This window comes from Giraffa tippelskirchi, chromosome 1, assembly GCF_054371585.1.
Source record: "Giraffa tippelskirchi isolate mGirTip1 chromosome 1, T2T-mGirTip1v1.2.pri, whole genome shotgun sequence".
Taxonomy (NCBI): domain Eukaryota; kingdom Metazoa; phylum Chordata; class Mammalia; order Artiodactyla; family Giraffidae; genus Giraffa; species Giraffa tippelskirchi.
Window position 1 is genome coordinate 149,156,021 of NC_137275.1, and position 18,840 is coordinate 149,174,860.

Below are 18,840 nucleotides of genomic sequence, written 5' to 3' on the forward strand. Positions count from 1 at the left end.
TCACTAAAAACAATTTTTTGATGTAAGTTTTCTCTGAATTGTATGTTATTTCTACTTTATGAAGATAGTGATCACAGGAAGGCACAGAATTTTAGATTTTATTGCTAGATTTTCCTATTCACTCTCTGTTTTCATATTTAAGGTACAAAGTTTGAAACAAAGTAATTTTGAAGCCTAATTTAAGTTCATTGACTTTGAGTTTTAAGATGGTTACATGTTATTAATTTCTTTAAAAGATTTACTTTAAATATTTTAAGAGAGGAGTTTAAAAATAAAACAGCCATAAATATTGTATCAGCTCTTATCTAATGTTTTGTTTGATTACTGATGAAAATCATTTACTTCGTTTTTGTAGGTGAATTTATCCGTGAGAAATTTAGCCAAAAAGACTTAAACAGCAAGAGTATTCTTTACATCATAAACCCATCTTTGGAAGTAAATTCAGATACCATGGAATTTCAAGTCATGGATCCCACAGGGAACTCTGCCACTCCTCAAAGGTAAATTCTTTTGCTGATTAAATAGTCCTGCATATAATGTCCAGAATATATTTGATGAGGAAAGTAAAATGTTCTTTTTTAAACAAAATCTAAGAGGACAAGTTGATAAATGATTTCCCAAGCTCACAGAATTTATTTTGGAAAGAGAAACTTCTATTGTTGCTGTTTAGTCACCAAGTCGTGTCCGACTCTTTTGCTTCCCCATGGACTGTAGCCCTCCAGGTGCCTTTGTCCGTGGGATTTCCAGGCAAGAATACTGGAGTGGATTTCCATTTTCTTCTCCAGGGGATCTTCCTGAATCAGGGATCAAACCTGTGTCTCCTGCATTGGCAGGCAGATTCTCTACCACTGAGCCACTGAGGAAGTTCAAACTTCTGTTGCTGCTTGATAATCACAGAATATGGGAGTGTTAAAAAGTTTAGTTGTTTGGGGCTGGGTCATTCATTTTATGCATGCATTTACAAATGCATATCCTTTCACACCCACAGAGGTTTCTGTCTTGACAATTCACTGGTATCCAGGACTGGACTTGTAGGCTCATGTATAAATCATGCAGCAAGAGGTCACTCTAGGACTGTGTTAGGACCCACAGTCTGCTAAATCTAAATTTCTAAAATATCTAAAGAATGAGGGAGTCAGGAAAGGTTAGCAAAACATCTTCTCTTCCCCCAAAACCCAAGCAATTACTAGCAACTCCTTTTGTAAGTTAATAAACCTAACATGGGTAAGGTGAAGACAGTGTAAAAGAGGAAAACAGACTTGGGGGAGGTATTAAGTAATACTTTGAAGTTGTGTCAAATATAGGACCCTCAGAAAAACCAGAGTATCAAATCCTCAAAATTAACCATATTAACAGACCATAATAATTTCACTTACCAGGTCATTATTCTAGATATTTTTTTAAGGTACACCTTAAATAACAGCTATCAAATGATTCCAGAAATCACAATCCAGTTCTCCACGTACAGTGTTTTTTCTTTCTTTCTAAGTTTGATACCCTTCCCGGTCACCTCAGAGAAAAGTTGTTCATTTATTCTAGTTTTAGTATTGACTCTATCAAACCACACACCATAATGAGGACAGCTTCTTACGGGGCTTTTATGACAGAGTATGGACAAAGAAAGACAAGAAAATTGAGAAATTCACCTCTGATCTCTTCATTTTTGCCTTTTCTTTCTGATCCTGAATTGTAATCCCAGTATTTGCCAGCAGAGGTCTCTGTAGTCATTGTTAGAAAAATGCATCTTGAACAAAACCTGTTTTCAGAATCACACCTCTATTGCCAGTAGTATGAAAAAAATCTGGCCCAGATTTTTATTGAGTGGCTACTATAGGCCAGGTGCACAGCATAAGCATCTGAGAAATAGGTGTGAGCAAGGAAGAACTGGACTCTGACATGAAAATTCAATCATGACACTTTAAAATTAAAACAGATGCCCACTTCCCATTAAAACGCTCTTGCCTCAGAAGAATGGCTCCTTGGGATTATAATCTTATAGAAAATATGTTACCTACTTGCAGTTTCAGACAAATGTATTCAATTCTCAAGAATTTAAAAAAAAATCCTACTCAAAAATATTAATAACTTAACTTCACTTGCTTTTTAATAGTTCAACATATAAACATAAAAATATTGATCAGACTTGTTACTGATCTAATGCTGACCATTGGTCTTCCACATGGGAACACAGAAATAGAGCTGGATTGATATTGCTTCACCCACAAACCTCTTTTTTTCATTGGCTACATCTTGCAGTATGTAGAATCTTAGTTCCCCAACCAGAGGTCAAACCTATGCTCCCTGCATTGGCAGTGCAGCATTTAACCACTGGATCACCAGGGAAGTTTCTGCATACTCGCCCGCCCCCCCCCCCCGCCAATTCCTCATTGTAACCAAGGACACTGCTTTTGAAGATGGTTTATGATTTTGAATAATCTTCAAAAAAACAAACAAAAGAAAATGAATAATCTTCAAGTTTATTGCAGAACTTCAGAATTTATAACTTTATTTGAGACTTTTAAAGTAGGCTCCTACTTCTACTGGATACCTATTTTCAAGTACCTATGCTGAAGATGTTTCTAATTCAGCTTGTAATGATTGGAGTCAGCGGCATATAATGCAAAATATGTCCACTGAATGTTAATCCCCGAATAACTTTGATTTGGTCCAACATATATTAAGTTGTTTTCTCTAGAGTGGGTGGAGGGAAAAGCAGGTAGAAGTTACTAAGCACTTATCTTTATAGGTTTTGAAGGATATAGTTGTCTCTAACCTCATTTGTAAGTAGATACTTTTTGGAACAAGAAGAACTTTTTTTTTTTCCAGTAGGAAACAATGTTATGAATAATGATCTGTCTTCCCAGAGCTAGCAGGAACCTAGCTGCCTGTATAGAATAAATCACAGGCATTTACATTATAGGTTTCGGCTCTACTTCATTGCTTTTCATTTAATCATCACAACAACCTTTAAGTTAGGTACCATCATAATCCAGAATTTACAGGTGAGAGGACTGAGGCAAGGAGATAGGAGGCGACTTTTCCAAACTCATACAGCTCATCAGAGAAGGAGCTAAGATTTTGGTACAGAAATTATGACTCTCAAATCCATGGTTTTCCTCACTGCACTAAAGGATTTCTTGCCTACTCTTAATGAGTGTGCTGAACTGGCCTAAGGGGAAAGAAGCAACAGACTCAGCTCCATATTTTTCTCCAATCTTTGCCATCAAAGCAACAAGAAAGGAAGAATACTTACTCCTCAAGGAGCTTAAATGTAAATTACAGGTCTCAATATGAGTGTGTACTCCATGGCTAATGAACTGGGGATAATGGGATAGATAATATACAGTAAACCACTGGACTCAGAGCCAAAGAACAGGGTTTGGGCTTTGACTTTGCCATTGACCTAGGTCAAGTGTTTAGTAATCTTAGTTATCTCATCTGTAAATTGGGGGCAGTATTACAATTTATTTAGAGGAACAAATGAGGTAAAACATGTGGGAGCATCTATTTAAAGTCCTTGACAAACATGATCTGCGGTGGTGATTACTACTGTTGTGCATTCATGTGGGGGACAACGATTGACTGAAGAAGTATCCCAGAGGCCTTTGGTGGCCAGCTAAGGCCCATCATGAGTTAGACATGGACTCTGAGATGTTCACAAAGTGAACAATCCATATTGTTAATAATCTAAATGTGGTGAACTTTGTGTTCTTGTTTGGTTTAGGATTAATAGATTAATACTCTGTATATTTCAGTGTATATTTCTGTATATTGCAATGAAGCTAAAGGGACTGGTGGATGCAATCAGGAGCAGAAGGGGGCTCTTTATAGAATAAGGAGGACTCATGTTCAGTGAGAATTGTCCCAGAGTCTTGATTGCTACTAAGTTTTTGCTATGGCAGCATTTCTATAGTGCATCAGTCCTGAAGGGTCAATAGACTTTCCATTAGAAATGGTTTTAGGAAATCTTGATGTGATCAAGTTATTATGACTCACTAATTAGCTTGAGTGCTGTGTAATGCATCACATTGCCAAAGTCACAAAGATGTGTGTGTGCACTGGGAATCTTCAAGAGAAGGATATAGTATGCAATATATCTCAATATGATTTTATTATAAAACCAAGACCACCCTGCCCCAGAAGAGCTCATGGCACAAGCTTTTCATGTGATACGTTTAAGAGACATTTGTAAACAGAAGTTACTATAGAATGTTGAAATCCATGGGAATTTGCATCAAAATTTAGATTTGGTTAAGTGCCTAAATTTCAGGCACTGTGCTAGGTGCTTTCACATATGTTTTCCATTTTAATCTGCAAAACAGTTCTCTGAGGGTGATAAGGAAATCGGGCTCAAAGCATTTAAGTAATTGGCCAGCAGCCACTAAGTGAATAAATGGCAGAGCCCACAGTGCACCATGACCTCCTGACCTCAATGTGAGTGCTCATCTTCTCAGCGCATGCCTTAGCATGCCGTTCTCATGTCCAGTGTGAATCTCAAGATGGTCTGCATCCCACCCAAACTCTGTCACATAGGACCACATCATTCATCAAAAACACCTTTGCAGACCACAGAATGTAGCTGACGTCTGACCAAGGCAGTTTTTTAACATTCGTTCAGTGTTGACCTCTTTCTTGCACCCACTGCAGAAAAGGTGAACTTCAAAACGAAAGTTGACCCTTGCTGAAGTTCTTCATAACTCAGCGGCTGCTTCTCCAGCTGCTCCATGATTCCAAGCACCTTGATCCTTCTCCTCCCTGGCATGTGAACTTAGTAATTCTTTAACAACTTTTATGAAACACGTTATAGGGGAAGAGGTTGAAACTCTTGGTTAGAGAAAGCTCTTATGTTACCTGCAAGCCAGAAGTTAAAGTATTTGTCTCTGGATTAGATCTAAGAAACCACAGAGGAAGGAAAGGGAAATAGCCCTTATTAAGCACCCACTGTGTACAGGTGCTTTGTACATATTAACAAATTTTAATTTGCATCATTTGACATGAATGTAATTTCCCTCATTTTACAGATGATGAAAATTGTGGTCCAGAGAGACTGAGTAACTGACCATAATCACACACTAATAAGTGGTTATGAGATGTGTCTGACTCCAAAGCACTTGTTTGGGGTACTCACTATGCTGCTTCCTGACTAAACATCGTTTCCCCATTATCATGAGAGAAAGACAGAAAGGAAAACACAGGTGTTCATAGCACTTTTATGGAGCTTAATAGCATCCTCTTTGAATTGATAAGTCTTGGATTGAATACTTAGAAAATATTTTTTAACATTTTGATTTTCTTAAGTCATATGCTACTTGATTATAAGTGAAGATCTAGTTATAAGAATAATTTAATCACAGTTTTAGCTACTATAAAACATTTCACTGAGAAGCTCAGAGTACTTAATGAGTGTTCATTAAGGTTCAGTCAACCTCTTTGAAGTGCAGGCTCATTATTATTGTACTTGGGGAAGTGAGGAAACTGAGGCAGAGAGCAGCCAAGCATCTTTTTTACATTTGCTTGTTAACCTAGATTAATGTCCCAAATCCGCAAATCCCCAAATAGAGTTTAATCCCAAATGGTTCTTTTGGTTCATTTTTCCTTCATATAAATGAACCAAGTAGCCACAAAATGGTTAGATAGCATCACCGACTCGATAGACATGAATCTGAGCAAACTCTGGAAGATGTTGAAGGACAAGAGAGCCTGGCATGATGCAGTCCATGGGGTTGCAAAGAGTCAGACATGACTTAGTGACTGAGCAACAACAGCCACAAAACAGAATATCAGAAAGTATATATTTCTGACTCTGCTTCAACACTCTTGACTATTTGGTCCAGACAATTCTTTGTCATGGGGCTTGGGTGGAGGGTGAGTTGGATGTCCTGTACATTGAAGGGTATTTAGCAACATCCCTGGACTCCATGCACTAAATACCAGTATCACCTTCCTCCCATTATGAAAAACAAAGCTGTTTCTAGATACTGTCAAATGTTGAGAAGCATGCATGTGCCTTAGAAAATAAGACATCATGCTTTATGATAGAATGCTCATTTACCAATGCCATCTTTCTCTCGAGCTAATGCAATCCAATATGACCTAAAGAATCCAGAATAAGTCAGGGCTAGAAAAAACATGTGAGGGTCATCTGGCCTAGAATTTTTCTTTTCAAATTGTATGAAATATGTGAATAGGGCTGGGAAGAAAGAAAGTTTCAGTGGTCAATTTAGCTTTTCAAAGAGTAGGTTAAAAAAAAAAAAAAAAGAGTAGGTTAAACGAAGTTCATTATTTCCTTGAGCAAATATTTATTGAGCGCTTACTATGTCCCAGTCACCCTACAAGGCACTTGGTGATACATCAGTGAACTAAAGACCCCTGTTTACTTGGAGCTCAGTACCTAGATACTTAGCTAACTACCTTAGTACCTAAGTGAATTAAATAGTATATTATATGTACTTTGGAAAATGAGAGTTAATTAGATTAAGGGGGATCACATATGCTGGACTTTGGAGGTAGATTATTAAATTGGGTAATTAAACAGTTTGTCTTGTCTTTGACTGAAAGAAGAACTGGACGTCTCATCCCATTTAATTTATTTTTCATGTGAGATGTTATATCTTTTTATTACATATGCTAGGTACTGTTGCCTTTATTTTTTAATTTTTATTTTAATTAGAGGATAATTACTTTACAATGTTGTGATGGTTTCGGACCTACATCATGAAAGACATAGGATGGAGGAATAGAAATTAAATAGTCTGGGCAGACCCCGCAGACTATGTCTTTCATTCATGATAGTTGTTGAGAACCAAAACTTGGCTTATAGATTAAATAGAATTTTCTGTTGTGATGAGTCTGCGAAATCACTTCAGGAAGGTTTCTCACCTGGGGATGACTTTCCCAGTGAGGGACATTTGGAAATGTCCGGAAACAGTTTTGGCTGTTGTAACTGGAATGGAATGGCATGGCTGCATCTAATGGATCTAGTGAGTAGAAGCCAGGGATGTTACCAAACATTTTTTTTTGCCTGTACCCCACAGCATATGGAATCTTAATTCTCTGACCAAAGATAGAACCTGTGCCCCCTGCATTGGAAGGCAGAGTCTTAACCACTAGATCAGTGAGGAAGCCCCCACTGGTACACATCCTACGGTGCACAGGACAGCCTCCCACCAAGGAGAAATTACCTGGTCCCAAATGTCAGTAGTTCCAAGGTCAAGAAATCCTGACCTCAGGGCTTGAGGAGTTCTTGTGTCCTGCTGACTTACAATGATTGCCATGTGGGTTTCACAGAAAGTGTGTCTGTAAACTTCATTTCTGACTTCAGAATGAGCTTAACTTTATGATAATAGCAGAGGAGGGTCATTAAAATGTGAAAATGTGAAACAACCCCTGTCTGCTTGACACCTCCCAATCCAGAGCTTTCCACAGTTCTCTCATGGGCTTCTGGATCTGGTTATCTGCTGCTGCTACTGCTGCTAAGTTGCTTGAATCTTGTCCGACTCTGTGCAACCCCATAGACGGCGGCCCACCAGGCTCCCCCGTCCCCGGGATTCTCCAAGGCAAGAACACTGGAGTGGGTTGCCATTTATCTACATGATACCAAACATACATCTGTGTGGCTTCTTGCAGGGAGAATTCTCAGGTGACTGACTACATCTCTTACTTTTCTTTCAAGTGTTTGTGTAAAGTTTAACCAAGCATAGGCTCAGTGTAGAAAGACCTTCTTAAATACAATACTACAGAAAACAAAAAAACACTTTCAGAGCATGTGTCACACATATCCTCTGGGTATGCAAGTGCCTCATGATTTAAATATATTTCTGAAAAATAGATAGCCTGGCTTAAATTTCGTAGCTTTTAAATAGGTATTTATTATTTGTAGGGAATAGTTTTAAGAAAGTAAAATAGAACATTGTGTCATTACAACCTTAACCTCTAAGCATCGTGCAACATTCCAATGATATATCAGGGTGATGTGTGCACGTTGCCAAACACCAAAACTCTTAATGCTTTGAAACTGCACGTCACTCTGCATGAGCCCCTTATGGATCTAGATCAGCAAGCAAATCACACTTCACTTTAGGCCTCAAGGTCATCTGGACCTGAAGAGTGACACTGATGAATTTTTGCTGGTTGTGGTTAGCATTAGCAATGCATAGATTCTTAGAAGATTGAACCTTGAAACTCATTTAAACCTTACGCAGACTTGGTTGAAATCCATTCCTGTGTATCTATTTCACTGGTTCCCACTGCTCCCTTTTCCTTCCTGTTGTATCTTTCTGTTTTCTCTTCCAATCATTCTTGTTGATTTTGTTTCCCTTTCTTGTCTGGCTGGATCCTTTAGGAATTCTTTGCAACATGTTATTTCTATTGGCGTTTATACCATCCATGTTGCTTGTTATCTTGTGATTCTTCAAGCATTGTCATTTCTTTCTTGATCCTGTCAGATTTGAAATTGATTTCATCAAGGCCCATGAGGTTCCCAATATAAGTATCCTATTTTCATGTCAAAATTTTGTGAAGCCCAGCATGCCAGTAACAATAAATGTCATGTCTATTGATTGAATAAACATATATACTAATACAAATTCTTGAACCTCTGGAATAATTCCATGCTTCCACACTACCATTGTCTCACTGACCACTGGTCTGTACAGTAGAACACAGTGCTGTGGAGTTTGTTTTGCTAATGAACTTAATATATAGGATGTGACTGTGACACATGACTGGTGCAAGGACCTAAAGGGTTGATTAGAGGATAAACTTATTGCTCTCTATTAGGAATGATCTCCAGGAAAGTGTGGCGTGCTCTTCGAAATTTGTGAACTCCACGCTCTACTCGGTAGCACCCAGAATTTCTAGCTCTGCAAGGAAAAACACTGTAAGAAGTAAATTTAAAAGTCTAGAGGAAAGACCTGAACCTAAGTGGAAGTTTGGGAATACAGAAATGCAAACTCTGAGGGTTTTATGAATGGAGAGTGAAAGGAAAATGAATAAAACCAAAACAATGAGAGTGACTTAAATGATCATAGTGAAGAGTGTTCATGTCTTTTATGTTGCTGAAGGTTACAGGGGGTAAAAAATGTAAGAAAATCTTTGAAGAGAACTGTTCAGGTGAACCATTTCAAGTTTTCTCACCTCAAAAAGGGAAATATTTCAGGATAAAGATAAAATTGTAGTCCACTGCTTGAGCTCAGATCGCAAGAGTCACGAAGAACTTTAGTTGGGAAGAAGAACGGTAGAGAAGGAACAAAACATTTGGTTTCAGATTTATGCTAAGGATTCTATCTCTGCTGTCTATTAGCTTTGTCATAGCATTTTGCCTTCGAGCTAGTTATTTAACCTTTCTAAGCTCAGTGTTCTTTTCTGAAGAAAAGGAAAAAGACAAAAAAAAAAGTACCTCTTTGTATTATGAGGATTAAAGAAGTCAGTTTCTATCAAATGTTGGATTCACTAAACATAGTGTGGAAAAAAATACCACTCTCTCTTTATCAGGTTTATTCAGTTGTATAGCTGCAATCAAGCTATATGTTAGTATAGTCCTTTCACATGCACAGAGGAGGGATGGATAAACTTGTAAAATACATGCACATTCTAATTCCTAGACACTCCTCAAAGACATCTTGTTATTAAACTGAACCTGAGTTTAGAGAAGATCTGTGCCTGGAAATGATCTTGTTGTACCATTTAAGGAGGCCAAAATATAGGAGAGAAGTTTCATATCAATGTCCTTTCCAAAAATGAACGTCTCCTTGAACTTAACCACCTGCTCCTTTCCCTTCCAAACACTCACAAGTTTGAGTCCCTTTCTTTATCACTGATAACTGCAGACCTTGGATAGACTTTTAATCTTATTTCTGCATTTATAAAATAGAATTCTAATACATGCTCTGTCTACCTCACAGCAGTATTGAGAGTAACAAATGAGATAATGATAGTAGAAGTTCTTTGAGAACTAAAAAGTACCAAACATGTGCAAGGAGTTTGTAGCACTGGTGTAGGTTGATGAACCACTTTTTTCTCCCAGTTTGGACCAGTGGTTGTTTTATACCCAGCAGAGGAGCCCCACAGGCTTCCACTTTGCATTTCTCTTGATTTTCTCTTTTCTTTTCTTACATGCATAGTTTGGAACTGAAGTGGTCTCATATTGAGTGGTCGCGGACTGAATATGAGGTCTGTGAGAATATGGGCATATTGCCCTTGGAAATTACCAGAAGGGGATATTCCATGGACTCGGCCTTTGTGAGTGTACAGGTAACAACTCTAAACTATCACCTTTCAATCTAAAGCCTAGGTTGCTTGTTGGTGCTTTTGACTATTTCCTTAGAGAAATTCAGAGTAACTAAGGAAACTTCAAACTGTGGGAGTGTTGCTCTGTTCCAGAGAGCCTAAGCACAAAACCTCTTTGTCCCTCCATCATTTATCAAGGTACATTAGCTCCTACATATGCTATTTCTAACCCATCTTTAGTTTTTAAATCTGGTCTTTAACTCTTGAAGTTTGATTTCATAAGATCTACCCAACTTAGTGAACTTGGGCCAAACTCTGCTTTGGAAAGGAAAGTTCTCTACAAATTTCAGTACTTATATGGCTTTCTCTTAGCATGCACCAAGATCACTTCCTATGGTCTCAGTGGATAAGAAAAATCAGGGATTACACCTGTCTTAAGTATCACCCAAGTCATGCAAAATTAAGAAGCTATGTAGCAATAGAGGCACCCTGAAATATAAGAAATTTTCAATAATTAATTTTGGACTAGTCACCTGATATTTCTTTCCATTGACGTGGACCATGGAGCACAACCATGGCTTTGAGAATGGAAGGGTTTTTAAGGAGTCACTAGAAAAACTGCACATTGGGAGCATGAGAGCATGAAAAGCCTGTACATACTAATGCTGGTAAAGACTTCCTCCTCAATCTAAAGGGGGAAAAAAGCAGTGATATTAGGTTCTGGGGGAAAATGCCATCTCAGTGAAGTCTCAACTAGAATAATAAGTTCAAATCACCCTCAGAACCTTGTGCACGTAGATTATACTATATACCAGACTCAGCATTTATCTTTCCAGTGGGCATAGGTTCTGTTTTCCTGATCTATGGGTGCTTTATGATTGTTAAAGGATCAGATAACTTGGCGTCCCCTATAACTTCCCAGTACATTGGTTATGGAAAAAGAAAGACTCTGCATGGATGGCTTCCTAATAATCTTCTGGGCCTCCAGAGAAAGCACCATATGCTCTAGTCTGAAGTTTTGGGCCACAGAACTGTTCACCTTGCCAGGCAGGAAGAACAGACCTGGTGTGACAGGGAATCTTTTGTCTGCTGAAGCTGAGCACGCACAGTCAGGCTGCCGGCTGTGTCTACAGGCCTTTCTCAAACAGCCTGAGTCTTTCAGGGACTGCTCTGCCCACAGCACAGCCTGCCCCTTTAGACCAGAGTTGATTGGCTGCTTAAGAAAGCGCTTCTACGCTCTGTTGTTGCCTTGGTTTGAATCACCAACCTGCGCTGGACTGACTGCTGCAACCACCTCACCTTAGCACCATTTCTTTTCCCACATAGGATTCTGTAAACTCAGTGGTGCTAAATACTAGGTAATTGCACATGCAAGAACCACACGGGAAGTGTAACTCCTAGCATATGGTGGGTACAGGTGTACAATGGGCTGCCTTTCCACAGGGAAAGGCTGTTTGGGAGGAGCCTTGGCATCGTAGAGAAAGAGCAAATAGGGGCTTAGGAGGCAGTACTCTTCTTTTTTTTTTTATTGGAGTATAATTGTTTTACAATGTTGCATTAGTTTCTGCCATACAACAAAGTGAATAAACTGTGTATATGTATATCCCCTCCCTCTTAAACCTTCCTCCCTCCCACCTGAAGCCCACTCATCTAGGTCATAGCAGCAGCAAGTTGAACATCCTATGCTATATAACAGCTGTTTCACACGTGGTAGCTATCTATTTTACACACGTTAGTGTGTATATGTCAATGTACCAATATATATAGCTGTTTTACACTCGTAGTGTATATATGTTAATGCTACTCTCCCAGTTCATCCCACCCTCTCCTCCCCTCGCTGGGCCCACATATTGGTTCTGTACGTGTGCATCTTTATTCACCTGGCAGTACTCTTCTTGAGCAAAGCATTTCCACTGCAGACCACTGGCAGATGTTAGGGCCTTTGGTAGAAATGGAGATCATGTCTGAGACCGAAGAAATAGGAATTTGTGCATTTTGAATTGTGCCCTTTGTCCCTTGTAAGAAAGTGAAGAAATGAGTAACCCACGTTCCCAAACATCTCATTCAATGACCTCTTTTTCAAACCAGCTGAAGCCTCTTTTTCAAACTCTTTTTCAACCATGTTTCAAATTAAATATGTGTTCTTCACATATATTTAGGCTCCTCGGGGGAAGTTAAGGTCACGATGTCAGAATCCTTTAATCATCTCTGTCCTTCAGCCCTAGGGAAGGGGAACGGGGGAGCAGTCAGTAGTCTCTTCAGGCTAGAGCAATTTTTTTTTTTTTTTTTTTTACAACTTACTTGAAAGAACTTCTAAAGCCCTGGGTTCTGGGTGTGGGTGGCCTCTAAGTGGCTGTTCCCCAGGTCCGTCCTCCCCACAGAGCCCTCGTTCCTGTCTGTGAAGGGGAATGGCTTCGTCCAGACAGGAGAATGGACCAGACTTGTTTTCATTCATCTGGTCCGAAGGCTGCGCTCCGAGCTCGCGGGATCCCTCCAAGCTGACTGACAGCAGCACTCTGTTTGTCAGGAGAGCCCGCTTTTCCTTCTCTCCTCTGTCCCCTTCCTTTCCTCCAAGGCGTGATTTTAGGACATGTTGGGGTAGAGGGAAGGCCGTGAAATGAAATGGTATCTGTAGCAAAGAGAAAAATATTGTTTAAAATACTCATTACTTTCTCCAACAACTGAATTATTTATAAAGGAGAAGCCAAAAAATAAAAAAAAATTATGTTTACTTCCATTGATATTAGTCTAGGAAAAAAGGTGACTTTAAAGAAGATGGATCCAAAATGATGTATTATAATAAAAAATAGTTTATGTTAGAAACACGTTTAAGAACATGAGTTAGTCTAGCATGAGATTAGACTCAGTATTTCTCTATCACAGCATATTTTTGTTAAAAGAATGCCTTCTTTTTTTCCCTCTTAAGGTCAACCAAGTGTCAGCTACAGTTGGAAAGGATTTCACCATGACTCCATTTAAGCTGGTTCAGTTTGACCCAGGTACATTGTGTGTCTATACTTTGTTTCATGTTTTTGTAAGACAGTCTAGAGATTGTGGAAAAGACAGACTATTATGCAACTTCAGCCAACTAGAACTCCTCAGGGAACAGTATTACCTCGCTTCCAGAGAGATCAGTTTGGCCTTGAGGTTTTGTGCCTCATATTTTATTTTATTACTAGTGGATATTTATTTTAAATGAGATGAAAGATCATAACAAATAAAATATATAAAATATTAAAGCAAACATCCAAAAATCCAGAAGAAATGCCATTTCAAAAAATGATTTAAAGGTCTGACACAAAGCTGAAATAATGTAATTGCCTCATATTTTGATGGAAAATTTCAGAATGTTATAGTCACATAGATTCCTAAAGGCATTTCTAAATTATCTGCTTGATATGAGCAGCTTTCAGGGAAAATTATTATTTAATTAGATAGCACCTATTTTGTTTTAGGCCTTTGGAAAAATTTTGCTAGGTGCAGAAGTGAATATAAAAGCACGGGGCCTACTCTTGTAGATGTTCTCTGGTGTGCTGTGTTTTGTCGCTCAGTCGTGTCCGACTGTTTGCAACCCCATGGACCGTAACCCGCCAAGCTCCTCTGTTCATGGAGATTGTCCAGGCAAGAATAACTGGAGTGGGTAGCCATTCCCTTCTTCAGGGGATCTTCCTAACCCGGGGATTAAACCCACGTCTCCTGCATTGCAGGTGGATTCTTTACCATCTGAGCCACCAGAGAAGCCTGAGAATACTGGAGTGGGTAGTAGGGGAACTTCCCTACCCAGGAATTGAACTGGGGTCTCCTGCATAGCAGGTGGATTCTTTACCAGCTGAGCTATCAGGGAAGCCCCCACAGATGTTCTATCCTTTGGGAAATACAGACATGAGAACAATTCATTGATAGAGTGCATTGGGACCCCAAGGATGCGCCATTGTTCTGGCTGAGAAAAATCCTGGATGACTTCCTAGAGGAGATGGCAGCAGAAGAAGGAGACTTAGCCCAAAAGACATACTTTTGGCAACTGTGCCTGGTGGGAGCACCAAGGCAGAAGCCATGTCCCCTTTCCCTGGCTGCTATAGATAGGGGCTGGTAGCTCTTCCCTCACTGTACTGCATGGTTCTCCCTCTTTCCCTCTGTGTGGGATAGACCTCGATCACCTGCCAACGGGTGAATGGAAAGGCTCTGAGAGGCAGCCGGGATTTGTACCTTTGTGCTCTCCTGCAGAGGATGTGTTCTGTACTCTGAGAACCAGCCACCTGATCAAAACTTTTGCCAAGGTCTGCCACTGACCCATGACATTTTGGCAAAGGCAAAACAACATTGCCTGAATACCATCACCACTTCAAAACTGATATTACTATTAAACATAGAAAAGAATTCCTTTCTGCAGTTCAGGCTTCCCTGGTGGCTCAGTCAGTAAAGAATCTGCCTGCAATGCGGAAGAACTGGGTTTGATCCTGGGGTTGGGAAGATTCCCTGGAGAAGGGTATAGCCACCCCCTCCAGTATTCTTGCCTGGAGAATTCCATGGACAGAGGAGCCTGGCGGGCTACAATCCATGGGGTCACAAAGAGTCGGACATGGCTGCAAGTTGTATGATGTTTGGTAACTGTATTTGCTTGCTGGGGCTGTCCTAAGAAAGTATCACAAACCTGGTAGCTTAAAAACAGGAATTTGTTTTCTTATAGTTCTGGAGGCTAGAAATTCAAGATCATGATGTGGGCAGGGTTGATTCCTTCTGAGGGCTGAGAGGGAATCTGGTCTACCCTCGTGTCTGTGATGTGATGCTCTGCTGGAATCCCTGGGCTTCCTTGGCTTCTGCTGTATCGCCCAATCTCTGCCTTTGTCTCAATCGGGCATTCTTGTGTGTGTCTGTGTCCAGATTCCCGCTTTTTATAACAACATTAGTCATAATAGATTAGGGGTCCACTCTACTCTAGTATGACTTCATGCGAATTGCATCTGTAATGCCTTTATTTCCAAATAAGTTTAAGACTCCAAAGTAGGGATTTCTGAGTGACACAACCTATAACAAAGAGCCTCACATTTGACACGAAACAATCCCTGATGCTGGGAAGGATTGAGGGCAGAAGGAGAAAAAGGTGTCAGGGGATGAGATGGCTGGATAGCATCACTGATACAATGGACATAAAGTTGGGCAAACTCCGGGATAGGGTGAGGGACAGGGAGGCCTGGCGTGCTGCAGTCCATGGGGTCGCAAAGGGTCAGACACGACTGGGCGACTGAACAACAACAACTCCGATATTGTTATTGGCCTCCTTCCTATGATGCTTAAGTTTCTGACTTGCCTCAGTTTATTCCTCAGCCTGACCGCCCTTAGTAAGAAGAACTATTCCTATTATGTATTGAAGTTTACCCCAGAGTTGCCACAGGCACTGGTTCTGATCAACCTCAAGGTGAAAGAACTTGATGCATTTGCACGGTGACTTGTATGTACTTCCGATTAAGGCCGGTTCAGTCTTTCCACTTTTTGAGAGGCAAGAGTCTTTGTTGTATGTCATCTTTATTACTCGAGGTCTGTTTGTGACAAGATCAGGAGTGATTTGGGCTTTGGGTGGATTTTGAGCAGTCTCCTTGCAGGTTCCTCCAGGTGAGAGAAATACCCATTTTTCTGGAAGAGTTTGCATGCTGTTTTGAGTATATACTAAAGACCTCTGGAGGCTCTAAATAGTTAAGAGTTTAGAGATTATTTAAACATTTGAAGAAAATAAGTAAACATAGTTTATAAATGAAAAAGAAACAGCACTTGGCTGCTCATTGTTTTGGAGCTCATTAGCCAGAAACTTTCATAAACTGTTATCTTCCTTTAGAAAATGTTACATTCCCCCACCCCCCCACCCCCCACCCCCCCAACCCTCCACTGATCCTGCAAATACTTACTTACTCCTTTCTCGTTAATCCTTACCTCTTTCAGATCTGATGTCTTCATCCCTATTCCCACCCCTTTTACCCAAAGTAATCTGTTCATTTCTTTAAAAGCCGCAGCTTCCATGATTGGGGAAGAAACAGAGAGTGAGAAATCAAAGAGTGAATATTTTAAGGTTGGAGAGCTCTTGGAGGAAGCTGAAGAGAAACCGAGGGACTTCTTGCCCTAGAGATCTGTACTCGCCTTGCAGTTTTGGGCCGGGTTGAAAACAAACCCTGACTACTTGGCATCCTGTGATTGTGTCTAATCTTGAGTCAAAGTGCAAATATTCTTAAGAAAATGATTGTTTTCCTTTAAAATAGGTGTTCTTGAAGGCTTTGCTGCATTCTTAATTGAGACTTCACCGTGCCTAACAGTCAAAATGTTTTCCAAAGGAACAGCTCTTTCAGGTGGCATTTGCAAAAAAAAAACCAAAAACATTGAGAAAATATCTTTCAATAGTGAAATCTGTTTTGCAGGAAAATATCCAGGAATTAACTCACTCTGTAAAGTGGGCTCTGTCTGCATAACCTGACACTTCTCTTTCCTCTTCAGCACCTTTTGTTTATGGGAACAGGGGGCCAGTTCAAGCCTTCTGAAATTGTTTATAATTGCTGTGATTTCACAAATACTTTGCACCTTGAAGGTGGGAGAGGAAGGAAAAAGAAAGACTAAGAAAATTCTTATTTCTAACCTCATTAACCAAAAAAAAGCAGGTCCTGTGTGCACACCTGGTAGACATAGAAACAGAGTTGAAATGCAGGTAAACTAATCAAAAGTACTTCAGTGAAACTTGGAATAGATTTTCTCTAATCATATGGTTCTACTCCATAAGGTTTTAAAAAAACTTTAAGGGGTTTTCTTTAAAGGTGGGAGGATGGGGGTACTATAATTAAAAAAAAAAATCTTAAAATAAGAGGGCAAATGGTTGAGACTTGGAAAAAATCTTTTTTGTATTGGATTTTTACTTGAACACTGCTTAACTTTATGGGCTTTGAGAATCAAAAGAGCTCTCTAATTATTAAAAGCCCTAGTATTCATATGCTTTCTTCATTGTCAAGTCTCTTTTCTCTTCATGCCAGTTTATTACAACAGCTACCTATGTGGACTCCCAACTTCTAGCTTCCTTGCTTGTCTGCCTGGGCCCCTAAATCTTCCCATATAACACTTTTCAGTTTCCATTTTCTAAGACACCCATTTTCAAGAGCCTTCCTTGTTGCCTGTGGTTTAACGTCTGAATCTGACCACCTAGGGTCCAGGGTTCTCTGCAGTCTGGCTACAAGATGTCAGTGCTGCCTTATCACCTCTCTTCCCTGGCAAGAACCCTCTACCCCAGCCAGCTATTCTGCTCAGCCCTCCTGATTAAGGCCTCTGCTTTGCTGACTTTGCTTATGTTGTTTTCCGATTCCTCCCTCCTGGTCTTTCCAACTCTGGAGCCCACATACATGTAGTATTTACTGTCTATTCTGTATCTGTTGGCACATGAGAACAATGAGAAAAGAATTCAGATTTTTAGACGAGAAGGCTAGGAAAAAAATGTTTAACTATTTATATAGATGAGTTCATGGGAGTGGTAAAGAATCTGCCTGCCAATGCAGGAGATGCTGGTTTGATCCTTGGGTCAGGAAGATCCCCTGGAGGAGGGCATGACAACCCACTCCAGTATTCTTGCCTAGAGAATCCCATGGACAGAGGAGCCTGGTGGGCTACAGTCCAGGGGTTTGCAAGGAGTTGGACACAACTGAAGCAACTTAGCACATAGAAATAAAAGCGCTTGAACAGCCAATGAGTAAATGACCCAGAATAAAGTTTCAAAACCTAGTTCTTGAATCTTACACCATAAGTTTATTTTTTCCCCTTAAAATTGAGCCATCTTTCTCCACTAAACAATACTTTCTTTTCTTCCCGCCAACTCTTTTTCTTCTAAATAAACCCTTGGGACGGATGTCCTGCTATACATGTCATGGAAAATGGTCAGGATTCGACAATCTCTGAAGTTTCTTCCAACATTAATATTTTGTTTCCGGGGTTGCTTTGCATCCCCATCTGAGGGGTGACAGGATGGCTGGAGATACATTTGTAACATCAAAACTGTTTTGTATTAAGTTCACCAAGTTACTGTGATTCAAGCTTGATTGTAACTCCATGAACAGAGGCAGACAGAAAGAGAGAGAAAAAAAATTGGCTCCATCTATTTCTAGAACCCCCCAGCTTATAAATTCTCCACAGGAGGATATCAAACTCTGAGAGTATTACATCATCAGAAAAAGCGTTTGTGGGCTACAAGGATCTCAGGAAGTAGGGCAGCCGATGGAAGCAGCTGTCGTAAGAAATCAATCATTTCAAAGGTTCCATGAATAGCGTGGAGTACCATCCAATAATCACTTCTGACTGCATCAGCATCTTTTCAAACTATTAAGATTTTAAGATTGCAGTACTTGTTTATTCTTAAGATGAGAAGGGGCAGGTCAGGAAAAAATTAAGTCTTGGGGTCTCAACAGCTCACCATTTTTTGTTCATCCCTTCCCTAATGCAGCTTGCTTTTTTTTTTTGTTACAGTGTTTGCATTTAAACGGAATCATCATTGTCCAGGAACAAATGTGGTCTTTTAATATTATTTGGGAGAACAGCACGACTTCAGCAAGTTGGTTGCAGTACAATGGCTCACTCAGGCTACTGCAGTCTGGC

The 18,840-nt window shown here is 39.9% G+C and overlaps 1 protein-coding gene across 1 annotated transcript in view; it reads left to right on the forward strand.

Annotated features, from left to right (window-relative positions):
- The window catches only part of FREM1 (FRAS1 related extracellular matrix 1), a 148,610-nt gene that overhangs the window by 114,090 nt on the left and 15,680 nt on the right, over positions 1–18,840 (forward strand). The window contains exons 26-28 of the mRNA XM_081500121.1: positions 356–500; positions 10,122–10,251; positions 13,154–13,226. Of these exons, the coding sequence (XP_081356247.1) occupies positions 356–500; positions 10,122–10,251; positions 13,154–13,226 (348 nt within the window). The remainder of the gene's footprint in view (positions 1–355; positions 501–10,121; positions 10,252–13,153; positions 13,227–18,840) is intronic.